This window comes from Pelophylax lessonae (assembly GCF_965119305.1).
Source record: "Pelophylax lessonae genome assembly, chromosome: 12".
NCBI lineage: Eukaryota > Metazoa > Chordata > Amphibia > Anura > Ranidae > Pelophylax > Pelophylax lessonae.
Genome location: NC_138779.1, coordinates 213,585,279 through 213,612,329, shown reverse-complemented (window position 1 = coordinate 213,612,329; position 27,051 = coordinate 213,585,279). Strand labels below are relative to the sequence as shown.

Genomic DNA, 27,051 nt, shown 5'->3' with positions numbered 1-27,051 from the left:
AATGAGCGTATTTTTAACCGCTTTAATACCGGAAGATTTTCCCCCCTTAATGATCAGGCCATATTTTGCGATTTGGCACTGCGTTACTTTAACGGACAATTACGCGGCCTTGCGACGCTGTACCCAAATAAAATCATTGTCCTTTTTTCCCCACAAATAGAGCTTTCTTTTGGTGGTATTTGATCACCTGTGTGATTTTTATTTTTTTGCGCTATAAACAAAAAAAGAGCAACAATTCTGAAAAAAAAGCAATATTTTTCACATTCTGCTATATAACATTCTCAAAAAAAAAAAAAAATTAAAAATCTAAATTCTTTCATATTTTAGGCCAATTTGTTTTCTGCTACATATTTTTGGTTAAAAAAAAAAATCGCAATAAGCGTATTTTGATTGGTTTGCGCAAAAGTTATCACGTCTACTAATTACGGGAAAGATTTATGTCATTTTTATTAGTATTATTTTTTTTTTACTAGTAATAAAAGTGATCTGCGATTTTTTAGCAGGACTGCGACATTGCAGCGTACAGATTAAAACCCTAACTGACATTTTTGACACTTTTGGGGGGGACCAGTGACATTACTACAGTAATCAGTGCTAAAAATATGAACTGTTACTGTAATAAGGACACTGGCAGGGAAGGAGTTAACCCTGTGGGTGATCAAGGGGTTAAATGTGAGCCTAGGGGAGTGATTCTAACTGTATGGGGGCGGGGCTTGTGAAACGATCATAGAGACCTGTGTTCCTACATAGAAGGATCACAGGGGCTCTGTGATCATTCCAGGGAGAAGAAAGGTCAGCTGTGTTTACAACATCCAACCATCCTTCTCTCTCAGCGGGGAGCGATCGCGGTGGCAGGCGGCAATCGGAGCCTCCTGACCCATGCATCGGCTTCCCCGCTGCCGAGTGAGGGCGGGAGCGCGCGCCCTAGCTGCAGGCGCGCGACCCACGTAGGTCTACGTCGGTTTGCGCAGGAGGGCCGCACTGCCGCAGTAAAAAGGCGGCTGGCTCCCCCCTCTCTTCTTCTTCTCTCTCCTCTTTTCCTTTTTCTCTCTTCTTCTTCTCCTCCCTCTTCCCCTTATCTCTCTTTCTTCTTCCTCTCCTCTTCTTGTCCAACCCCTCCTCCTCCTTCTTTCCCCCTCCCCCCCCCCCCACCTCCTCTTCTTTCTTCTTTCTTCTTCTAGTCGCTGTGCAGCAAAGCTCAGACCAGGAGAGAGAGAAGCAGCACAAAGAGCCAATCAGGTGTGCTGCATTACAATGAACATGCTGATGGGAAAAGAGAGCAGAGTCACAATGAGTTGAGCTTGTTAGTCAGCCCCTTCCTCATTCACTGTTCAGTCACAGGTTGGGGGTTCGTCCGGGATGACCTGTGCTCTGAGCAAGTGGATTGAAAATGTATGTTTACTTTTCCTTTTTTGTCTGAGGACAACTTTGGAGCTGAGAGTCGGAGAACAGCATACTGATAGGAGGATAGCCAAACTTCTGTCAGATATAAAAGACACAAATGTAGCTCATTAATATATCCTCACATGTATCAGTGCCTGACTTTCACTTGGTATCAGCCTCTTGCAGTCGCTGTACAGCAAAGCTCAGACCGGGAGAGGGAGAAGCAGCACAAAGAGCCAATCAGGTGTGTTGCGTTACAATCAACATGCTGATAGGAGGAGAGAGCAGAGTGACAGTGAGACGAGCTTGTCAGTCTACCACTTCTCCATTCACTGTTCAGTCACAGGTTGGGGGTGCGTCCGGGATGACCTGAGCTCTGAGGAAGAGAATTAAAATGTATCATAGGTATCAATAGCTGACTTTGACTTGGTATCAGCCTCCTGCGGTCCCTGTACAGCAGAGCTCAGACCAGTAAAGGGAGAATCAGTGCAAGCAGTCAGTCAGTTGCCTTAGTGCTCATCAGTGGTGTATTTTGGTTTTGTGCTGCCCTAGGCAAGACTAAAATTTGGCGCCCCCCCCCCCCTATGTAAATATGCCCCACTCCTTTTTTAACGGATGTTGCTCCCTCCAAAATTGAAGGACTACAAGTCCCAGCATTAACTCCTGAGATCTCATGAGGGGGGGGTGGTGAGAGGGGGTGGGAGAGAGAGAAGGGTGAGGGAGAGAGAGAGCGGGGTGGGTGAGGGAGGGAAAGAGAGGGGTAGATGAAAGAGAGGGGGGGTGAGAGAGAGAGGGGGAATCAAAGAGTGAGAGGGAGAGAGAGAGGGGGGGGTGATAGAGAGGGGGTGAGAGAGGCAGCTCTAGCAACCAGTGGCCAATAGAGTCTCAGGTGGAGGGGGGGGGTGGCTTTTTTTGCTGCCCCCCTGCAAAGTGCTGCCCTAGGCCTGGGCCTTGTTGGCCTAGGCCAAAATACAGCACTGGTGCTCATGTGCTAACAAGGAACATGCTGATAGGTGGAGAGAGCAGGGTAACGTCATCAGGAGTAGAAAGACAGCCAGGAAATAATTTAGAGAGGTCCCCACATCAGCCCAGCAATCTTTAATTGTTACTGAAATACCACTTTTGAGTGCCCAAAACAGTGAAAAAACTTGAATGCCCCCCCCCCCCCCCCAAGCCTGTGTCAGTCGGATTAGCATGTGAGAAAACTGGTGCAAGACAGAATCGGCTTGTCAAGCTCCAGTAGATTTCAACAAAATGGTGGACATCTTCACACAGACACCGACCCCCTGTTGCATCAGTGTCAATGAGATGTGTGAAAGATGGCTTCAGCTCCTGTATAGAACTCCCCAGACACATTTCACCCTTGTTGGAGCTATACTCATAGAGGACTTTTTTACCCTTCTCATCCACATTTATGCAACAGGGAGTCGGTGTCTGTGCAGAGGGCCGCCATTTTGTTGCAGACCACTTTTGAGTTGATTGACTTTGTTCTTGTTTCCACCTTTAGTCTAGTTTGGTGTGCACAATACTCACTACCTTCTGTACATTCTTAGGGTGTCCTCGGAGATCTGTTACCGAAAACAGCCTTGGAGCCTGGTACGGGCGATCATCGAGAAGAACTCTTGGAGTGGGATGGAGGAGCACTTTTCTCATCTAGGTAAGTCGACTTGGACGTCTACAGAGAAGTTTTATGAAGTTTGGCATCTGAAGTCATTTAAAGTTGTGGGTTAAAAATATCAGTTCGGGAAGCTTCCTCATCACCCACTGACTCCAGCAGTGAGCTGTCAGTGCTCATACCTATTGATGCCTTTAGGAAGACCAGCACCAGAGTAGAGATGTAGGGACTGGTTTATCTGAATCAGAACTTGTGGAAACTCAGCCAATTGGTTAACAGTTACAGTGGAACCCATATTGGCCCATTCAGTTTGTGAACTGGTAAATTGGAAACATGGGGGGGAACCAGCCAGTTAGTTAACTGGTACAGTGGAAACTCATATTGGCCCATTCAGTTTGTGAACTGGTAAATTGGAAACATGGGGGGGAACCAGCCAGTTAGTTAACTGGTACAGTGGAAACTCATATTGACCCATTCAGTTTGTGAACTGGTGTCACGTACCTGGAGGCGAGCCTGATACCGTGAGGAAGGCCTCTCTTGCGCCTCCGACTCGGGACCCCTGATAGTGCAGACAGGGGGCACCGGAGTATAGAGTAGCACAAGTGCCTGGATGTTTGCTTGAAGCGGACGATGGCCACTGATGAGGGTTGCCAGGGAAGTCCGGTTAGCAGGACGATGAGCAGGCAGCAGGTGCTGGAGGCAGGAGTTCCTGGGTAACGGGAGGAGCCTGGTGAGCCTCCTGGGCAGGATGGATGGATCTGGGAATGACAGAAGCGTGGTAAGACAAGCCGGGTCTGGAGCCAATCGGTAACGTAGAAGCCAGTAGGAGCAGACAGGAAGAGAGGTCACAGGACAAGCCAAGGTCGGTGCAGGCGGAGAGCAGAGAATCGTCAGGACAGGCCGGGTCTGGAACTGGAAGCAAGATGCAGGTAAACAGGTATCCAAGGCTGAAGACAAAGCAGCACTGGAGCAGTGTAAGGGCTGGGTTTAAATAGCCCATTTGGCGCCAGTGTTAACGCACGTTGCGTATTCGCGAACGTGGGTGCGTGGCTGCGCGAGTCCGCGCATGCGCAGCTGTGCAAATTCGCGCATGCGCATTAGCCATTGTCACGTTCCTAAGGGGAACACGTCTTTGCACAGCAAACGTTCTCTTACAACTGGTAAATTGGAAACATGGGGGGAAACAGCCAGTTAGTGAACTGGTACAGTGGAAACTTATATTGGCCCATTCAGTCCGTGAACTGGTAGGTTGGAAACATGGGGGAGACCAAGCCAGTTAGTGAACTGGTACAGTGGAAACTCATATTGGCCCATTCAGTCTGTGAACTGGTAGATTGGAAACATGGGGGGACCCAGCCAGTTAGTGAACTGGTACAGTGGAAACCTATATTGGCCCATTCAGTCTGTGAACTGGTAGATTGGAAACATGGGGGGAACCAGCCAGTTAGTGAACTGGTACAGTGGAAACTCATATTGCCCTATTCAGTCTGTGAACTGGTAGATTGGAAACATGGGGGGACCCAGCCAGTTAGTGAACTGGTACAGTGGAAACTTATATTGGCCCAATCAGTCTGTGAACTGGTAGATTGGAAACATGGGGGGACCCAGCCAGTTAGTGAACTGGTACAGTGGAAACTTATATTGGCCCATTCAGTCCGTGAACTGGTAGGTTGGAAACATGGGGGAGACCAAGCCAGTTAGTTAACTGGTACAGTGGAAACTCATATTGGCCCATTCAGTTTGTGAAATGGTAAATTGGAAACATGGGGGGGAACCAGCCAGTTAGTTAACTGGTACAGTGGAAACTCATATTGACCCATTCAGTCTGTGAACTGGTAGATTGGAAACATGGGGGGACCCAGCCAGTTAGTGAACTGGTACAGTGGAAATTTATATTGTCCCATTCAGTTTGTGAACTGGTAAATTGGAAACATGGGGGGGGGGGGGGGGAACCAGCCAGTTAGTTAACTGGTACAGTGGAAACTTATATTGGCCCATTCAGTCTGTGAACTGGTAGATTGGAAACATGGGGGGAACCAGCCAGTTAGTTAACTGGTACAGTGGAAACTCATATTGACCCATTCAGTCTGTGAACTGGTAGATTGGAAACATGGGTGGACCCAGCCAGTTAGTGAACTGGTACAGTGGGAACTCATGGTGGCCTAGTCAGTTAGTAAACTGGTACAATGGAGACACGGGATGGCCTAGTCAGTTAATGAACTGGTACAGTGAGAACTTGTGGTGACCAGTCAGATAGTGAACGGGGTACATTGAAAACACAGGGTGACTCAGCTATTCAACAAACTGGTGCAGTGGGAACTCATGGCTACCCAATCATTCAGTGATCTGGTACAATGGAAACACAGGTTGACCCAGTCAGTCAGTAACCTGGTACAGTGGAAACTCATGGTGACTCAATTAGTCAATGAACTGGTAGATTGGAAACATGGAAGGGCCCAGCCAGTCAGCAAACTGGTACAGTGGGAACTTATGGTGACCCAAACAGTCAGTGAACTGGTACATGGGAAAGAAGGGGTGACCCAGCCAGTCAATGAACTGGTACAGTGGGAACTGATGGTGGCCCAGTCAGTCAGTGAACTGGTATAGTGAACACACAGTCAGTCAGTGAACTGGTACTGTGGGGACTTATATTTAACCAATCATTTGGTGAACTGGTACATTGGAAACACAGGGAGGCATAGCCAGTCAGTGAATTAGTATAGTGGGAACACATGGTGGCCCAATCAGTCATTGAACTGGTACATTAAACACACGTGGTGACCTAGACAGTCAATGAACTGGTACAGTGGGAACTCATGGTGGCCCAGTCAGTGGTCAGTGAATTGGTGCATTAGAAACATGGGGCGACCCAGCCAGTCAGTGAACTGGTACAGTGGAAACTCTTATTGAACCAATCGGTCTGTGAACTGGTACTGTGGGGACTTATATTTAACCAATCAGTTGGTGAACTGGTACAGTGGAAACCTAGGGGGGCCCAGCCAGTCAGTGAACTGGTACAGTGGAAACTCTTATTCAACCAATCGGTCCGTGAACTGGTACATTGGAAACACAGGGGACCCCAGCCAGTCAATGAACTGGAACAGAGGGAGCTTATGGTGGCCCATTTAGTCAGTTAACTAATACAGTGGGAACTCATGGTAGCCCAGTCAGTCAGTGAACTGGTACATTGAACACATGTGGTGACCTAGTCGGTCAATAAACTGGTATATTGGACACACGGGGTGACCCAGCCAGTGAATTGGTGCAGTGGAAACTCAAGGTGACCCAATCGGTCAGTGACCTGGTACAGTGAGCAAGTATGAAAGTGGGACTACAACCAAAATCTTTTTGGACAGAGTAGGTAAGGAATAGAAGCCCCACTGGAAAAATGTCCCTTCACTTCCTGTGTGGTCACTGAACACTGGGGACACAGAAAGCAAGAAAAAATACCTGACAGAGACCAAAACTTGCTAAATTTAGATCGTAAAAACATTAAATTTATTCCCCAATAGTCATAAAGGATATAAAAAAAAGGGACAGACAATGTAGCTTCACCCTTGGAGCTTTAATCATAGAGGCCTTTTTTACCCTTCTCATTCACATTTATGCAACAGGGAGTCGTTGTCTGTGCAGAGGGACACCATTTTGTTGCAGACCACTTTTGAGTTTACCTAAATTTTACCAAAATTTGTAACTAAATATGACTTGGTGTCATCCTCTTACAGAGCTCAGACTGAGAGGGAGAAGAAGTACAAAGAGGCAATCAGGTGTGCTGCTATACAATGAACATACTGATAGGAATTTAAAGAGCAGAGTGACAGCGAGATGAGCATGTCAGTCTGCTGCTTCTCTTTTCACTGTTCACTCACAATGGGGGTTCGTCCGGGATGGCCTGTGCTCTGAGGAAGTGGATTAAAAATGGATGTTTACTTTTCCTTTTTCTGTCTGAGGACAACTTTGGAGCTGAGATCCGATGTCCAATCACATGCTGGGGAGGGACAAGACCTTTGAGTGTTACCGAACAGCATGAGAGAAAAAAACAGGTCTCCTGCCCTGCCGAACAGGGATGTCCTGTGTGGCAGAGTGGTTTAAATCTCAGGAATGGATGGACAGAATTACAAATCATTTGACAGTTAAAACTGCTCCCTTCCATGAATTTTATCAGTGTATTTAGTTGTTGGCCTGGAGTTCGGCTTTAATCCGTATTCCAGATTTTTTCCAGTGACATAGCTAGGTACTATTCATACTAGCTGCAGACATCAGAGTTTTATAGAAGGTTTTTTAGTTCAGCAAAAGGGAAAACAGTCATTGCTCTCTGCAGGTTGCCAGATTGGTTGTGTTAAGTATAAACACTCTAGTTATTCCAGGTATTGCCAAGCTCGGGAACGTCAAGCCTTTGATGTATTATTAATGCCCATTAGTGGATTTAGCGGTGCTTTTGTTCCATGTTGCAAGTTATCCTGACCCCGCTGAGCCCACGTTCTTTTTGTGTGAATGCAAATATAAATATTACATGTGGAATGGTGTAGGCAGCTGGTAAACATAGCTGGAAGGAAGGGGAGCAGGCGAGGGCTGTGTAAGGCCTGAGCCCTTATCTGAAGTCAGCCATGCCAGACTAGCGCTGTCACATATACACACTATTTACAAAGATCATTGAAATAATTACACTTTTTTACTACCATTTTATTCATTTATTTATTATGAAAAATTAAATGGAAGATTTGTTGTTGATCTATCAATGGCATGAAAGCCTCCTGTAATTCCAACACTGAGGGAAAGGGGGCAGCACAATGGGCCAATAAGAGCTCATTACCTTTGCACAGTCCTACAGTCATGCTTACGGGAATGATGACTTAACAGGCGTGGTGTTTTTCTTTCATTGTCCAATGACAGCCTTGGGTGGGTTCTTTATCTTTTTTATAGACTACAACAAACTTTCTCAACTAGAGTTCCTCCTGAGGTAGCTAGGGATTCCATGAACAGTAAGCAATGATATAATGCTCTCCCCCTGCAATGACTTCCAACGCAAGGGGCAATTTCCTACTGACATTCAATGTAATGTCTTTCACCAGTGAAAGGGGGCCTTTTCACTGACCACAAATGTAAAGGGACATTTCTCCAATGACCACCAATGTAAAGGTGCATTTCTCCAATGACCACCAATGTAAAGGGGCATTTCTCCAATGACCACCAATGTAAAGGGGCATTTTTCCAATGACCACCAATGTAAAGGGACATTTCTCCAATGACCACCAATGTAAAGGGCATTTCTCCAATGACCACCAATGTAAAGGGACATTTCTCCAATGACCACCAATATAAAAGGCATTTCTCCAATGACCACCAATGTAAAGGGGCATTTCTCCAATGACCACCAATGTAAAGGGGCATTTCTCCAATGACCACCAATGTAAAGTGGCATTTCTTCACTGATCACCAATATAAGGGGGCATTTCTCCACTAATCATCAATGTAAGGGGCATTTTTCCACTGACCGTTAATGTAAGGGGGCGTTTCTCCAATGACCACCAATGTAAAGGGGCATTTCTCCACTAATCATCAATGTAAGGAGCATTTCTCCACTGACCGCCACAATAAGGGGCAAATTTTGCACTGACCACCAATATAAGGGACATTTCTCCACTAACCATCATTGTAAGGGGCATTTCTCCACTGATGATCACTGTAAGGGGGGATTTCTCCACTGATCATCAATGTAAGGGGCATTTCTCCAATGATTGCCAATGTAAGGGGGCATTTCTCCACTTACCATCAATGTAAGGGATATTTCTCCAATGATCACCAATGTAAGGGGTAATTTCTCCACTAATCACCATTGTAGGGAGGCAGCTCTCCATTATCCACTAATTAAGGGGGCATTTCTCCACTGACCATCAATGTACGTGTCATTTCTCCACTAATCACCAATGTAAGGAGCATTTCTCCAATGACCGCCAATATAAGGGACATTTCCCCACTAACCATCAATGTAAGGGGGCATTTCTCCACTGATCATCAATGTAAGGGGCATTTCTCCAATGATTGCCAATGTAAGGGGGCATTTCTCCACTTACCATCAATGTAAGGGATATTTCTCCAATGATCACCAATGTAAGGGGTAATTTCTCCACTAATCACCATTGTAGGGAGGCAGCTCTCCATTACCCACTGATTAAGGTGGCATTTCTCCACTGATCACCAATGTAGGGGGCATTTCTCCACTTACCACCAATGTAGGAGGGGGCATTTCTCCACTGACCACCAATATAAGGGGGCATTTCTCCACCGTCCACCAATCAATGTAAGGGATATTTCTCCAATGATCACCAATGTAAGGGGTAATTTCTCCACTAATCACCATTGTAGGGAGGCAGCTCTCCATTATCCACTGATTAAGGGGGCATTTCTCCACTGACCATCAATGTACGTGTCATTTCTCCACTAATCACCAATGTAAGGAGCATTTCTCCACTGACCGCCAATATAAGGGACATTTCCCCACTAACCATCAATGTAAGGGGGCATTTCTCCACTGATCATCAATGTAAGGGGCATTTCTCCAATGATTGCCAATGTAAGGGGGCATTTCTCCACTTACCATCCATGTAAGGGCTATTTCTCCAATGATCACCAATTTAAGGGGTAATTTCTCCACTAATCACCATTGTAGGGAGGCAGTTCTCCATTACCCACTGATTAAGGTGGCATTTCTCCACTGACCACCAATGTAGGGGGCATTTCTCCACTTACCACCAATGTAGGAGGGGGCATTTCTCCACTGACCACCAATATAAGGGGGCATTTCTCCACCGTCCACCAATCAATGTAAGGGGGCATTTCTCCACTGATCACTAAATAAAAGGGTACTTTTTCACTGTTGAACCATATGTAAGGGTATACTATAATTTTCACGCTTTTGTGTTTCTGTTCTGATTTCTATGAATTTTAATATTGACGTATTGCAGAAGGGAGCATTGTAAAATGATTGGCTCTAGGTATCAAATATTCTAGGTTTGTCATATTCTGTATTATTTTATTTAAAACATTCAGCAGTTTACTTTTTTCACAATGAAAACCTCAAAATGATATAAATGGTTTCTCCAGGGTAAAAAGATTGACAAAGGCTGGTCTACAAGGAGGTCCAGGGACTAGCTATCCTGCCTCAAAGGGGTGCATGAATCTTAGGACTGGCTGAGCAGAATATTTTGTCTGTGCAGTTTCCTGGGGAGTAGATTAAATACATTTATAGAGAGAGTAGGAGAACGCTTTAATGGTCTGTCTATGCCCCTCTTCTTATTTGCATTAGTGTTGTACCGTTGATTTACATTTTTCTTTTACTTTTGTTCTCAGCTGATGCGGTCGTCAAGTTTGAACAGTCCTGCGTGGAGGAGTTGGGTGGAAGAGAAAAACCAACCTTACGACGGCGCAAGCGGACGCTGAGCTGGAAAAACCATCACAACGACCCACTGAGCGTTGCCCCTCCGCCACTAGAGGGCGAGAGGGCGGCCCGTCACTCTAGAACGTCGGGTAAGAGGAAAGTGGCCATTGTGCTTCTTTTCACTTCTAAGTGAGATGTACATGTAAGCCAGTAAAGGGTTGATAACAGTGGACTTTCTTCTGCTAAATTTGATTCTTATTTTTGGAAATCCTCAGTCCCGGCTGACCTCGTTAGCGTGAGGGCTGTTAGGCTGTCTCTAATCCAATTACCGTGTGCTGTAGTTAAGGTTACCGTGTTCTTGTTTTGGTAATTAGAACACAAAGTTCGTAATAATCTTCCAGACTGAGCATTCGTGTTCAATTGTAATTAAAGGGCAGTGTACCTTGGGAACACTGTCCTTCATTAATGCTAACTCTATCCACAACTAATATTGAAGATATGGGTAGGCAGAAAACCTTTCTGGATTGTTATGTGACCAATGTAGCGAGATTCCCCCAAGATATCTTGTCTTTTATTTAGAAGGCCATAAAAAAAGGAATCACCATTGCAGGTGAATTCCTCAAATGTGGCAATTCCTTTGGAAAAGAGTGAGATCGCCATGTGTAACGGAACAGGGCACCCCTGACCGGGTACCTCCGTTGACAGATGCTCCTAGTGCTTCCCGAGGGGCTCCAAGCACTCCACCAGACACCGTAACCACTTCAGACTCCACGAACCGCCGCAGCTTGGTTAGGGTCTCGTTGTCTCCTACCCACCCTGGACCTACGACAAGACTCCAGGTTCCTGTATGGCTTCCTCTGATACAGGCCCATCCTGTTGGACCAAGTGTTGCTGCAACCTCCAGAGAAACTCCTCCTCATATGGGGACGCTGCACGGGTGTTATCTCGCTCCATAACGTTACCGGTGTCTCCAAGCTGCTTCTCCTCACACTAGGATGCCATCCCACCGCTTGCCACCAATGTAACGGAACAGGGCACCCCTGACCGGGTACCTCCGTTGACAGATGCTCTTAGTGCTTCCCGAGGGGCTCCAAGCACTCCACCAGACACCGTAACCACTTCAGACCCCACGAACCGCCGCAGCTTGGTTGGGGTCTCACCGTTTCCTATCCACCCTGGACCTCCGACAAGGCTCCAGGTTCCTGTGGGTGAACCTCTCTTTCCCCAGAGAGTGCAGCAGAACAAGCTCTTACACAAGCTCTTACAAGAGCTCAGTGATTATCCAAGGGAGTATGGAGGACATAGCAATCCCTTGCAGCAGATTCCCCCAATAAGAGACAGAACTCTAGATTGAGAGTTCCTTCACCCTTTCTGCTGTCTTTAACGCAGGGCAAAAGGGGCAGCTGCCCCAGACCCAGTCATTGTTGTGGGGCCCAAAGCAACTGCCTCTTGAGCCCACAAATATTTGATAAGTTGATTCGGGAGGGCCCAAAAAAATGTTTGCCCAGGGTCCAATCAATAATAAAGCAGGCCCTGAGTGCCTGACATCACAAATGGACACAATTTCCCACAGACACCCTACAAAAACTTGTGGAAAGCCTTCCTAGAGGAGGGGAGGATGTTATAGCCACAAAGGGGGAGCAACTCCATATTTTTGGCAATGGATTTGGAATGGGATGGCCAACAAGATCATATGGATTTTTATGATCAGGTTTCCACCAGCAGAAGGTCATATAGTTTTGCATTATTGGGTGATATTTGGGTTGTGGTCCAATGTTTTAAGTGGTCTTTTGCCCTATTGATTTGGGTAGTTTGATGTTTTTTGGTGGTGTTTCAAACAATGCTGAAGCCAAAACCCGTTTTTTTCTTCTTTTGAATAGGGGAAGAGTCAGAAACAATGGTCAGATTTTTTGCTACCCACAAGAGAAATTTTCTTTCATTTCCTGCATGATTACAGGAAATGTTGGAAAACCTCCTCTGAAAGCTATACGAATCTGACTTTTTCCACTCTAATTTCTAAGGCACCAACCTATTCTGCAGCACTGTACATAGGTGTGCAGAGCCTATTGCATTAGGGTGTGCACCTCAAAGCTCAAACACATAATGTTGCATGTGTGTGTATGTGTATATAGAATGACGGTGTTAGTAGGGAAGTGGATGGTGTCAGTAGTTTTTATTTTTATTATTTTATATTTTATTATTTTTACAATTTTTTTTTTTTTTTTAATCTTTTTTACAATTTTTTTTTTTTTAGAGACTCAGGGGGTTTTGGTGAAATATCAGGGGTTTAAACAAGGGGAATCTGTGCCACACAGGGTGATTAGGGTGTGCCCAGGCACCCCTGGCACACCCTGTGCGCACGCCTATGGCACTGTACATGGTACATAGTACGAGATGCATTGGTCCCTGTCACATAAACTGATAACATTTTATTATGGAGTTTAGTTTTACTATTAGCGTGGATTTAGCAGAGCAGAGCCTGACAGCTCCTTATGGTAGAGATCCAGAGCCTGTGATTCTTCTGACATATTCTTTTTCTTTTTTTTTTATTTCTCCACGCAGGCAGCGTCTCCTCGCAGCTCTCCCACCTGTCAGACCGAGGCTCTGTACAAAACATCCCCGGCATGCTATTTATCATCAGCGTTGTGTGAGTAAGAGAGCCACCTACCTGTTACCTGCCCACGGCATATGAATAACCCTCTACGTGGCTGCGTGCTTTGTAAATTTACTACATTCCCAATCCTCCTGTGAATTCTCCATATTGCTCTGAATTTTAAAGAGATATGGCCTTTTTAAATGGACAGAGCAAATTGCTAAGCTTGGTCGTTTAGTCTGGGGGGTGCATGGGGTAAGGTGTACTACTCAAGGCTTTTTTTCCCAGAGAATAGGTGCAGATACTCCCCCCCCCCCCCTTCCAAGTTACCCCTTGTCAATACCCGGTGCTGTATTTTGGCCTAGGCCGACAAGGCCCAGGCCTAGGGCGGCACTTTGCAGGGGGGGCGTCAAAAAAGCTCCCCTCCACCTTAGACTCTATTGGCCACTAGTTGCTAGAGCTGCCTCTCTCACCCCCTTCTCTCTCTCTCACCCCCCCCCCATTCTCTCTCTCACTCCCCTTTCTCTCTCTTCCCCTGCTCTCATCCCCCCTCTCTCTCTCATCCCCTCTGGTCTCTCTCTCTCACCCACCCCTCTCTCTCTCATCCCCCCTCTCTCACCCCCCTCTCTCTCTCCCTCACATCCTTCTCTCTTTCTCTCTCTCATCCCCTCTCTCTCTCTCTCTTTCTCATCCCCCTCTCTCCCTCTCTCTCTCACCCCCTCTCTCTCTCTCTCATCCCCCTCTCTCTCTGTCTTTAATCTTCTCTCTCATCCCCCCTCTCTCTCACCCCCCCTTTCTCTCTCTCATCCCCTCTCTCTCTCTCTCTCTCTCTCTCATCTCTCTCTCTCTCTCTCTCTGTCTTTAATCTTCTCTCTCATCCCCCCTCTCTCTCACCCTCCCTTTCTCTCTCTCACCCCCCTCTCTCTCTCTCTCTCTCTCTCTCATCTCTCTCTCTCTCTCTCTCTCTCTCTGTCTTTAATCTTCTCTCTCATCCCCCCTCTCTCTCACCCCCCTTTCTCTCTCTCTCACCCCCTCTCTCTCTCATCTGCCCCCTCTCTCTCTCATCCCTTCTCTCTCTATCCCTTCCTCACCCACCCCCCGCTCTCTCTCCCACCCCCTCTCATGAGATCTCAGGGGTTCATGCTGGGACTTGTAGTTCTTCAATTTTGGAGGGAGTCACACCCATTATAAAGGAAGGAGTGGGGCAAACTTACATAGGAGGGGGCGCCCAATTTTAGTCTTGCCTAGGGCAGCACAAAACCAAAATACACCACTGTCAGTACCCTCTACCCACCTCTGAGCACCGTCCCTTGGTTCCGCCACCTACCCACCACCCAGTACGGCCCTTTTAGAGAATACAGAGCCAAGTATCATTTTGTAGACACTGTATAGAATCTGTTATTGATAGCAAGAAAAGTAATTAAATATATTCCCAGCAGCCAGCAACAGTAGGAGCCCCCCCTCCCCCAGCAGCAATAGACCCTTGCAACAAAATACCCCCTAGTAACAATCGATCCACCCCAGCAACAATATATCTCCCAGCAGCCAGCAACAGTAGGACCCCCACCCCCCAGCAGCAATAGACCCTCGCAACAAAATACCCCTAGTAACAATCAATTCACCCCAGCAACAGTTTATCTCCCAGCAGCTAGCAGCAGTTGACCCCTTCCTCAACAGTAGACCCCTCCCCGCAACAACTGACCCCCAGTAACAATAGATCCCTCACAGGCAACAGACGCCCCTGCTATAATAGATAGATCCCCCAGCACACTCCACCACTCCTCCTTGGCATTACATACTGTACATTCAGTGCTGCAGGTGCCAGAACTGCACTCCCCGCATATCCGCTGCAAAAAGCCCTGGTACTAATAACAAAATCCCCCTCCGGTGCTGTTCTCTTCTACCTGAAGCCCTGGTCTACAGGTGATCCCTTGGCATCACCATGTATATTGAAAGGCTTTCAAACCTTGTAGGTGGAGGGGGTGAGCATGCAATTGTGGCTGAGAGCTCCTTCGTGAGGTGGCAGCTCTGAACAGGTTGCATGGATGGAGGGAGCCTGCCAGTAGCTATTATGCCTGACCCCTGCACCCCTAGACTAAACCAGCAGTCAACCCTTACACCAAACTGGTTCTGGCTAGTATTCCAATGTTTCTCTTCTCCCTCAGTTTTCCTCCATCGCTCAGCTAATGTGACTCCAACGCTGATAGAGAGGGGCAGGGGAGGGTCAAACAAGGATGCTATGCAGGTGACTGACATCCTTTTTTTAATCAACTAGCTAGAAGGTTGTAATGGTGCACAATGAACACCTGTGACTTAGTGTAACTAAAAATGCAGCCTTCATCCATAAACCAGCTTGTATACAATTTTTTGTCAATTTTTAGGCACCCCTGAAAAAAACTCAAGGCACACCAGGGTGCCTGGGCACCCTGGTTGAAAAAGGCTGCTCTATCACATAAAATCCCAATAAAATACATTACATTTTTGGTTGTAACATGAGAAAATGTGGAAGATTGCAAGGGGTATGAATACTTTTTCAAGGCACTGTATACATTCCAGGTACTAGCAGCGTTGGAAATGCTTGATCTGATTGGCTATCTCTCTGCCCCATCCGGTGTTGCCAACCTACCTGATTGAAATTTACTGACACAACACCCAAAATTTACTGGCACAGCCAAGTTTTTACTGGCATTTCCAAAAGTTACAAAACTACAGTTTTAAGTGCAAATTTCATTATTTAGGCTACAAACAAAAACAGATTTCTTTTTTTTTTATTTTCAATATAGTAAGTTGCTCAGGAGGGCAAGAAATTAGAATGGCAGGCACACACGCACACGTGAAATTGACTCTCACAGTGACCTCACCGACATGACACGCCCCCACCTGAGTCACAGTGACAGTCTTTCTCCACACCAGGTGGGCCCTTCCGTCAACCCCAGTTCAAACAGCACTGACAGTCCCGCTCCCGGCTTGGCTTGCTCCCGTACCTCAGACCTGCATATGAGGGTCTGACTGGCACAATGACATCACACAACACGCTCAGGCACCACCTCCGCCAGACCGGACCCCGCCAGCACCACCCAAACACACTGTGGCAGTCAATTGGTTGGTCTCGGCCAACTCGAGCCAAGCGTCGTAGCCATATTTTTTACTGGCAGCCTTTTCCTTTTACTAGCAGGAGAAAAGTGCCCATGTTTTACTGGCTGCCAGTAAAAATACTGACGGTTGACAACACTGGCCCCATCACTCTGTCTTCCCCCCACCCCACAGTCATGCGATCCTAATATGTGACCCTTAACACCCAGTTCTTTGTCTCCTTACAGCCTGATTGTCCTGTTGGCCTTGAATGTAATGCTTTTCTACCGCCTGTGGTCTCTGGAGCACAGCGCCCGGACATTCCAGACTTGGCAGAGCTACGCCGTGTCCCAGGGGTAACTATACTCATTCATCTGGTTTGACAAAGCCATCTAATTGGTCACTCAATTCCCTACGTTGGCCTCTTCCTCATCACTGGTCTATAGCTGGATTTCAATGAGTTCCTAGAAGATAAAGTGCTGGGTATCTACTCATCAACTGCTGTTTTGCGGCAGCTGTAGAGCATAGTGGGAGCAGAATTAAAAAGAGGGTCATGTGATTTTCATCAGTTGCCACTGTCCTGCTTAGGCTCCTTCCAGGAGCTGGTTGGGTTTGCATGGCAGGAACAGAAAACCTGGGCAACAGACCTTGCACCTCTTATGACAGTGATGGTGAACCTTGGCACCCCAGATGTTTTGGAACTACATATCCCATGATACTTAACTTACACTACAGGGTGCCTGAGCATCATGGGAAATGTAGTTCCAAAACATCTGGGGTGCCAAGGTTCACCATCACTGTTATGTTATCAGTTGGCTGTTATCATTATATTTCATCTATTGTTTCACTGCTACAGTCTATGCATGATGTTATCCTTGTTATTACGTGATACATTGTAACACATTGGAGTTGATTTGCTAAAACTGGAGAATGCAAACTCTGGTGAAGCTCAGCATAGTAACCAATCGGCTTCCAGGTTTTTTTTTTTGTCAAAGTTTAATTGAACAAGCTGATGTTAAAGGCTGATTGACTACCATGCACAGCTGATTTTGCACTTTCCAGTTTCCTAAATCAACCTCATTGCCATGGGCATCCGCAGACAGGGGCAGGGGGTGGCAAATGTCCCCCCCCCCCCCCCCCGGAATCTCAACCTCCCCTTTAAAGTGGTAAGCCACTTTACACCATCCTGTCGTGTCTGTTTAAAAATCCTGTGTGCCCCTGTGTCTGTGTCATAAAAAAATAAGGCGTTCTTTACCAGTTTTCAGAGCGCCGATCACCGCTCACGTGATCCGTCAGCTCTCTCCTCTCCCCGTCTGACAGCTGCCTGCGGTGGGCAGGGCTGAGGATTCCTCGCTGTCGTTAGTCAGGAGGGGAGGAGGGGGAGAGGAGGGGAGAGGAGGGGGAGAGGCGGCGGGTCACGTGAGCAGCGAGTGGCGCTCTGAAAACTTGTAAAGAATGGATTATTTTTATAAAACACAGACACAGGGGCACACAGGATTATTAAACAGACTGTAGACAGGATATAAAACTTTAAATTAAACTACAACAGCAGGAGGGGAGGGGGTGGGCGCTGACACAGGAGCAGACAGGGAGGGGACAGAGGAGGACAGATAGCTGTGAATGACGGAGGCACATAACTGACCATGGTGTCAGGGCTCAGCAGCCATGGTATACCGTGGTCAGTTTACAGAGGGGAGGACATAGCCAGGCAGGATCAGACAGGTATTTTAGGTGATATGGGGGGGGGGGGGGGGGGAATTATACAGCACAAGCACTGTGCTGTGTAACATGCTTTAAGGCACCAGGATCAATATTTTTTAGGTTAACAAATGCTTTAAATATAAATGCTGCCGTTTGCCCTTTAAAAATAAATACTCAAAATAAGTATAATGATTAAGCCCCTCCCCTTCATGACATTGTAAAAAAGGGGTGGAGCATGGGTGACCTTAAAATGATCCCAAAAAAGTTCTGCGGATGCCCATGCCCATTGCATACACTTTAACATAGGGGAGAGAATGAAAGGCTGTGTTTAGTAGTTGGAAAGACATTTGTCACCTAGAGGGCAGCAGTGAGCTACTTCAGGATCAGATTACAAGCAGCCAGTTCATTTTGAGCTTGTCTCTCTTTTCAGGGTACTTTAACAGAAGGAACTTACGCTGTAAAGTTTACTGTTCTCAGCTTCTATATACTTTGCGTTTACCCTGCCATTGTTACAAAATATAAAATGAATAATATTTTACCCATGGGCATAACCACGTGCTGTTATCTATTGAAACTGAGGACTGTCCTTGACATGCTTTTAGGTTTAAAGCCAAACTTTAGATTTTTTTTTTTTATGTTTCAAAGGGTTGGAGCCTCTTTTAGATTTATATTGCTATCTGTGTCTCTCTTGGGGAGATTTCACTGTCTGTGTGGTCACCAAGACAGGAAATGAGGGGCAGTCACCCAAAGGGGGTCACAGATGGCAATATAACCTGACACAGGATCTAATCCTCCCCTACTCCATCCTAAAATAGAAATACGCTGTTATTTAGCATTCCTTGTGCAGCTGGTCCCTGCAGCCATAAACACCATCTGTCTCTATCCCTAGGAGGTTTCCGCAGACGTCGGCGGATTGGGCGGAGATACTTGAGCTACAGAAGCGTTTCCATAATGCCGAGGTGCAGAAATGGAAGCAGACACTCCAGGCCTCCGTACAGCTACTGGATGAGGTGAGGGCGGCCGTGTGACTTCAGGTTCTGTATAGCTCACAAGTCGCAAAGTGAGAGGCTGCAGCAGGGCTGGTCTGTGTCAGACATTTTGTGAAAACAGAACTTCTCAGGCACCAAGGTTTAAATGATTTAGTTATTTCTGAGCCGGCATCTCAGTCCAGGAAGTAAACAGCGACCCTGGGTGATGCCTGAACAAAGATGGCGCTGTCCTTCTGGAGGGAAAATGTAGATGAAAGCATTGTTGGGGGGGAGGGGTACCGTGATCACTGTGAGAGGTAATATTTATAATACTGATGTATATAAAAAATATTTATTATAAAATATAATTAATGTATATGATAATATAGTATCACTTTCAATATATATATTATTTTTGTTATATTATATAATATAATATACATTTATACATATTATAATATAACATTGCATTTAATACATTACGTTTATTAACATTTATTAAAACATTTTATTAACATTTCTTTACATCTATTAAATTACATTTAATAATAATAATAATATATATATATATATATATATATATATATATATATATATATATATATATATATATATATATATATATATATATATAATATTATATACATTACCATTTTTGTTGTATGTATGTATGTATATATTATATATATATATATATATATATATATGTGTGTGTGTATGTATAAGAAAAAAAAAAAAAATATATATATATATATATATATATGTTATAATTTTTGTTTTGTTTTTTATATATATATAAATGCATTTATATATTATAATATTTAATTTAATACACCTAATAATTTCTATATAATTATATACAGTACATCCAGAAAGTATTCCCAGCGCTTCACACAATTTTGTCATGTTACAGCCTTATTCCAAAATGGATCAAATTCATTATTTTCCCCAAAATTCTACAATCAATACCCCATATCGACAACGTGAAAGAAGTTTGTTTGCAAATTTATTAAAAATAAAAAATGAAAAAAAATCCCATGTACATAAGTATTCACACCCTTTGCTCAATACTTTAGTGAAGCTCCTTTGGCACCAATTACAGCCTCAAGTCTTTTTGAGTATGATGCTACAAGCTTGGCACACCTATTTGTGGGCAGTTTCTCCCATTCTTCTTTGCAGGACCTCTCAAGCTCCATCGGGTTGGATGGGGAGCGTCGGTGCACAGCCATTTTCAGATCTCTCCAGAGATGGTCAATCGGGTTCAAGTCTGGGCTCTGGCTGGGCCACTCAAGGACATTCACAGAGTTGTCCCGTAGCCACTCCTTTGTTATCTTGGCTGTGTGCTTAGGGTCGTTGTCCTGTTGGAAGAAAAACCTCAGCCCCAGTCTGAGTTCCAGAGCACTCTGGAGCAGGTTTTCATCAAGGATGTCTCTGTACATTGCTGCATTCATCTTTCCCTCGATCCTGACTAGTCTCCCAGTTCCTGACTCTGAAAAACATCCCCACAGCATGATGCTGCCACCACCATGCTTCACTGTAGGGATGGTATTGGCCAGGTGATGAGCGGTGCCTGGTTTCCTCCAGACATGATGTTTGCCAATCAGGCCATATAAGAGTTCATTCTTTGTTTCATCAGAACAGAGAATTTTGTTTCTCATGGTCTGAGAGTCCTTCAGATGCCTTTTGGCAAACTCCAGGCGGGCCGTCATGTGCCTTTTACTGAGGAGTGGCTTCCGTGTGGCCACACCCATACAGGCCTGATTGGTGGAGGGCTGCAGAGATGGTTGCTCTTCTGGAAGGTTCTCCTCTCTCCACAGAAACGCTGGAGCTCTGTCAGAGTGACCATCGGGTTCTTGGTCACCTCCCTGTCTAAGGTCCTTCCGCTCCGATCGCTCAGTTTAGCCAGACGGCCAACTCTAGGAAGAGTCCTGGTGGTTCCAAACTTCTTCCATTTATGGATGATTGAGGCCACTGTGCTCATTGGGACCTTCAATGCTGCAGAAATGTTTCTGTACCCTTCCCCAGATCTGTGCCTCCATACAATCCTGTCTCGGAGATCTACAGACAATTCCTTGGACTTCATGGCTTGGTTTGTGCTCTGACATGCACTGTTAACTGTGGGACCTTATATAGACAGGTGTGTGCCTTTCCAAATCATGTCCAATCAGCTGAGTTTACCACAGGTGGACTCAGATGCACCTGAGCTCAATTTTGAGTGTCATGGCAAAGGATGTGAATACTTATGTACATTTTTAATTTTTAGTAAATTTGCAAAGATTTTGAAAAAAATTATTTCTTATTGCCATTATGGGGTATTGCAGTGCTGTATTTTGGCCTAGGGCAGTACTTTGCAGGGGGGCAGCAAAAAAGCCGCCCCCCCTCCACCTGAGACTCTTTTGGCCACTGGTTGCTAGAGCCGCCTTTCCCACCTCTCTCTCTCTCTCTCACCCCCTCTTATCTCTCTCACTCACTCACTCACCCCCCCTCTCTCTCTCACCCCTCCTTTCTCTCTCACCTCTCTCTCTCTCTCTCTCTCACCCCCTCTCTCTTTCTCTCTCACCCCCCACTCTCTCAGCCCCTCCTCTCTCATCCCCCCTCTCTCTCACCCCCTCTCTTTCTCTCTCTCTCACCCCCTCTATTTCTCTCTCTCTCGTCCCCCCTCTCTCTCACCCCCCCTCTCTCTTACACCCCCTCTCTCTCATCCCCTCTCTCTCTCTTTCTCTCACCTCCCCCCCTCCCTCTCATCCTCTCTCTCCCTTTCATCCCCTCTCTCTCTCTCATCCCCTCTCTCTCTCTCTCTCTCTCTCTCTCTCACCCCCCCTCTCTCTCATCCCTTTTCTCTCTCTCCCTCCCCCCTCTCTCTCATCGCCCTCCCTCACCCACCCCCTCTCTCTCTCTCTCTCTCTCTCCCATTCCCCCTCTCTCTCCCTCCCTTCCTCACCCACCCCCCTCTCTCTCTCTCCCACCCCCCCTCTCGTGAGATCTCAGGGGTTCATGCTGGGACTTGGAGCCCTTCAATTTTGGAGGGAGTCACATCCGTTAAAAAGGAAGGAGTGGGGCAAATTTACATAGGAGTCGGAAGGGGGGGGGGGGGGGTGCCCAATTTTAGTCTTGCCTAGGGCAGCACACAACCAAAATACACCACTGGGGGATTGTTTGTAGAATTTTGAGGAAAACAATCCATTTAATCCATTTTGGAATTAGGCTGTAACCTAACAAAATGTGGAAAAAGTGAAGCACTGTGAGTACTTTCCGGATGCTCTGTATCCACTTTACAGAACCTCCTAAAAAAATCTTTTTTTCTCCCATCTCCTTTCTACAGATGCGACTGTCCTTGCAAAGGCTGCAGCAGGGCGTCTTAGTGAATGATCCCGCCACAGACGCCCACAACGAAGATGCTCTGTCTTGACCTCAGCCGCCCGCTAGCATTTCACTTGGGACATTTTTGTGCATTGTGATGGGTAGCGTCACGCTTTTTCCGATGATGGTCGCCGATCCCATAGCAATATGACCATGGATAACTAACACCTCGTAGGGAATAGAGTGCTGGAAACAGAATCCCTTCGGGAATACAAGTCATCATGTCAAGAATCTGCTCAGCTACGGCACCAGCCGCAACATGGGAGCGCGAAACAGCGTTGAGAGCGCTTCGCTTTTGCCCCGGCTAAAGGACGTTTATAGAGTTTTAAAGGGAACTTTTGTCCAAAATTTTCTTTTTTTTTTTTTTCGTTGTTCTTGTTTCGTAGAAGACGGATGGGAGAATCCTTTCACTTAATCATCCGCTACGATGCAAAGCGCCAACACATGGCGTTGTCGCCTTCTCGGTGACTCCTGCTATGAAGACTATGGAGACTTGGATCACTATGGGCAGGTTTCCCATAATGCATCTCTTTCAGAAAATAAGATGGAATTTTGGCTTTCCGGCCAGGGATCCCTCGGACAAACATTTCAATGAACTTCGGAAGCGCGATTATTTAACATGACGACTTTTGGCGCCAAGTTTTTACTTTTTTTTTTTTTAATGATCACTGAAGATCGAAGAAAAAAGAATACAGTGGAGGATCATCGCAGTCTGGCTTAGGGGTAGCCTGATTTTAACATCAAACCAGCACTGTAGTTGCTCCTCGTCATTGCCGAACACACATTCCTGCTAACGCAGTGAGCGTGACCCACCTTTTTTTTTTTTTTCCCGTGCTGCAACAGACCGTTGAATGTCGCCGAGGTGGTATTGGCGGAGGCACCGCGGTCTCAATCTCATAGACGACACACAGACTTTTTACTTGTAGTATTTTATCTATTTATTTATTTTATTTTGCCCAGATGATTTAGTCTGTAGTTGATGCGTTTTTTTTTTTTTCACTTAAAAGGCTCGTCAGCCCAAAATTAATACTTTGAACGTGGGTGGAAACTGGTGGGCCTCGGCACACTGGTGGCCCTTTGTTGCCTATCTCCTTCTTCATTAGGTGAGAATGAGGTGCCAATGTGGGGATGGGCATAGCTGGGATCCATCTTTAGAGATCACACACAGATAAAGGTAGAAGGAGCTTATGGATGAGGCAAGCTGCTAACATCTACTCAAAACTGAAATATTAGTTCATGGTGGACTGAGATCCTAAAGGGAACCTGTGTTTTGTCCAAGCAACGTAAAGCAATAGGTTTGGTTTTATTTTGACCCCCCCAAAGTTGCTTGTAATTATCTCCCCTCTATGCCCTTGGTGCTCCTCCTAGGCCAGTGATGGCGAAGCTTGGCACCCCAGATGTTTTGGAACTACATTTTCCATGATACTCATGCACTCTGCAGTGTAGTTGAGCATCATGGGAAATGTAGTTCCAAAACATCTGGGGTGCCAAGGTTCTCCATCACTGTCCTAGGCAGTAAAGTCACATAGCTGGTTCCTCTGGGGACGGGCCATCATGTGATTCACTCTTTCCTCCCATGGCAGCAAAGCTGTCTGGTGATTGGGTGACTGCTCAGAGAAAGCTCAGCTCTCTGTAAGCTTCAACAGTAAAAGGATCTTTCTTTTACTCCCTCAGTGCTCTTTCTGGGCAGTAAAGTGACATAGCTGGTTCCTCTGGGGTTGGGTCGTCATATGATTCACTCTTACCTCCCATGGCAGCAAAGCTGTCTGGTGATTGGGTGACTGCTCAGAGAAAGCTCAGCTCTATGTAAGCTTCAACAGTAAAAGGATCTTTCTTTTACTCCCTCAGTGCTCTTTCTGGGCAGTAAAGTGACATAGCTGGTTCCTCTGGGGTTGGGTCGTCATATGATTCACTCTTACCTCCCATGGCAGCAAAGCTGTCTGGTGATTGGGTGACTGCTCAGAGAAAGCTTTGCTCTATGTAAGCTTCAACAGTGAAATGATCTTCCTTTTAATCCCTCAGTGCTCCTTCTGGGCAGTAAAGCGACATAGCTGGTTCCTCTGGGGTTGGGTAATCGTGACTCACTCTTTCCTCCTATGGCAGCAAAGCTGTCTGGTGATTGGGTGACTGTTCAGAGAAAGCTTAGCTCTATTTAAGCTTCAACAGTAAAAGGATCTTCCTTTTAATCCCTCCAGTGCTCCTTCTGGGCAGTGAAGTCACATAGCTGGTTCCTCTGGGGACGGGTCGTCATATGATTCACTCTTACCTCCCATGGCAGAAAAGCTATCTGGTGATTGGGTGACTGCTCAGAGAAAGCTCAGCTGTATGTAAGCTTCAACAGTAAAAGGATCTTCCTTTTAATCCCTCAGTGCTCTTTCTGGGCAGTAAAGCGACATAGCTGGTTCCTCTGGGGTTGGGTCATCATGTGATTCACTCTTTCCTCCCATGGCAGCAAAGCTGTCTGGTGATTGGGTGACTGCTCAGAGAAAGCTCAGCTCTATGTAAACTTCAACAGTAAAAGGATCTTCCTTTTAATCCATCAGTGCTCCTTCTGGGCAGTAAAGTGACATAGCTGGTTCCTCTGGGGGACGGGGAATCATCTACATTGTGCTCCTTCCTCCTATGGCAACAAAGCTGCTAGCTCAGCTCTGTGTAATCTTCAACAATATATAAAGGATCTTCCCCTTCGCTCCCTCAGTGCTTCTCCTGGACAGCAGTGTCACATAGTTGGTTCCTCTAGGGATGAGGAGTCCTGTGACTCACTCTCCTTCCCCCTATGGCAGCAGAGCTGCTTGGGGATTGGGCGACTTGCTCAGAGAAAACTCAGCTCTGTGTAATCTTCAACAATAAATAAATGATCTTCCCTTCGCTCCCTCAGACAGTAATGTCACATATCTGGTTCCTCTGGGGAAGGGGAATCATGTGACTCACTCTTCTTCCCTCTATGGCTGCAAAGCTGCTAGGGGATTGCGTGACTGGCCAGAGAAACCTCAGCTCCATGTAATCTTTAACAGTATAAAAAAGATCTTCCTTTCATTCCCTCAGTGTTCCTTCTGGGCAGTAATGTCACATATCTGGTTCCTCTGGGGATGGGGAATCATGTGACTCCTCCTATTGCAGCAGAGCTGCTCGGTGATTGGGTGACTGGTCAGAGAAAGCTCAGCTCTGTGTAATCTTTAACAGTTTATAAAGGATCTTCCTTTTTTTGCCACAGTGCTCCTCCTGGGCAATGAAGTGACGTAGCTGGTTCCTCTGGGGATGGGCAATCATGTGACTCACTCTTCTTTGTCCCGTGGCAGCAAAGCTGCTTGCTGATTGGTCAGATAAAGCTTAGCTCTATGTAGGCTTCAACAGTATATAAAGAGCGCCCCAGGGTTCATAATAAGTCCAGTAAAGGTTTATTTGTTTGACGACAGGTCGAAGGGTATAGCCAACACGTTTTGGAGGTTCTCCACTCCCCTTCATCGGTGCTGACAGGTTATAATGGGCAGCGACTGTATAAAACAAGGTTAGGAATGTTTGCAAGTTATTAGGTCAGACTAGACACTTGCAAATATTCGAATCCTCATTTTTATACAAATGCTGCCCGCTGTACCCCAAAAAACTGCCACTACTCAAGCCATGTTGAAGGAGGATTTGTGCACCCCCGAAAGGTGTTGGATATATGATCTGACTGGTTGTCAAGATAAGTTGTCATAAATAAATAAACATAAACCTCGACTTGGTATGAACCTAGTGCCCCCTCATCCTTTAAATACTGTTTTGACCACTCCAAGGACCCCAAAGTTGACCAAGACCTTTCTTTAAAAGCTGTATGTTAAGCCAGTTTTACACCTTCTATTTAGTCCAGTGCTCCACCAACACACTTTTGAAACCCATGTCAAGACTTGGAACTTACACAGAGATGTTTCCTCGCACCCCCCAAGAGTGCAGATTGACGGGGGAGTACAGGGTACATAACTGTAAGCAGCTGCAGGGGGCCACGTTATGGACCCCTGCATGGACAAAGCACAGGTCCACTTTATTCATAAGCTCTTGTGTATCTTGCAAATCATGCACAGTATACCCCTCACTTGCACAAAGCCATTGAATTGACTAAATGGGTTTTTAATGGGAATACATCCTATCAGTTAGAAACTAGCCTTGTGGGTGAGGCATGGGATACAAGTTGCCTCACTGTCATTGGCTGCTGATAAATTGATAAGCTTATTGTTAGTACATCACTGTGCATAGGGAATATGGGTCCTTCTTACTGAAACTCCAGTTTTGTTAAAAAAAAATCTCATTCAAGTCTGTGTATGTTGCGTATTTTAGCAAACATCACGGTGGATTCTTAGGTGCTTCTGTTTTGTAGATATTGTTCTGGGCTTTTTCATTGCATGTGCTGAAATCATTCTAAAGGAGTTCTCAGTGAGTGGTTGGGGTCTTTAGAATAACCACATGATCAGTCCTGGTGTTGCATTAAGGAAGCACTGCCTGGTCATATAGCTCGTCACAGAATAAACTCCCAGTGCAGTAAACCTTCTTTATATTTTTGCCTTAAATACCAACTTGATACAAGAGACTGTTTGTCATTTGACTTCGGGCTCTGTGCAGACTACTGGAAGGATGGGAGAGAGATTATGGTTCTGGAAAATGTGTATTGAAAATGAATGTCTTTGATGTGATGTGAAAGACATTTAGAATTTTGGCAATTAGGGAAAATAATAGTTCAAAAAGTTTTTAGAGTATAGGCATATTTATTTGATAAAGTGGGAGGAGCAAAACGCTAAGTGCACAGTATAGTACCAAGAAAAATCCACCTTGACTTTCTTAAATTGAAGACTTCCTATATACAGTATATATTTATTTTAATTATATAAATACATATATATTTGTGTGTATATATATATATATATATATATATATATATATATATATATATATATATTTTTTTATAATATATATATATATATATATATATATATATATATATATATAT

The 27,051-nt window shown here is 45.6% G+C and overlaps 1 protein-coding gene and 1 long non-coding RNA gene across 4 annotated transcripts in view; one reads left to right on the top strand and one right to left on the bottom strand.

Annotated features, from left to right (window-relative positions):
- The window catches only part of GRAMD1A (GRAM domain containing 1A), a gene marked incomplete at its 5' end in the record, with an annotated part of 173,480 nt that extends 150,711 nt beyond the window's left edge, over positions 1–22,769 (top strand). For all 3 annotated transcript variants that reach the window (XM_082273129.1, XM_082273131.1, XM_082273130.1), the window contains 6 exons: positions 2,937–3,040; positions 10,349–10,525; positions 12,939–13,023; positions 16,290–16,397; positions 18,632–18,752; positions 22,033–22,769. In XM_082273129.1, coding sequence (XP_082129255.1) covers positions 2,937–3,040; positions 10,349–10,525; positions 12,939–13,023; positions 16,290–16,397; positions 18,632–18,752; positions 22,033–22,119 — 682 coding nt within the window. In that variant the 3' untranslated portion in view covers positions 22,120–22,769. The remainder of the gene's footprint in view (positions 1–2,936; positions 3,041–10,348; positions 10,526–12,938; positions 13,024–16,289; positions 16,398–18,631; positions 18,753–22,032) is intronic.
- Positions 22,770–22,902: 133 nt separating this feature from the next.
- Positions 22,903–23,687, bottom strand: LOC309567693. Its single transcript, XR_014225953.1, has 2 exons — positions 23,575–23,687; positions 22,903–23,421 (listed from the first exon to the last, which is right to left on the bottom strand). It is a non-coding gene; the product is annotated as an uncharacterized lncRNA (long non-coding RNA).
- Between the last annotated feature and the right edge of the window lie 3,364 nt (positions 23,688–27,051).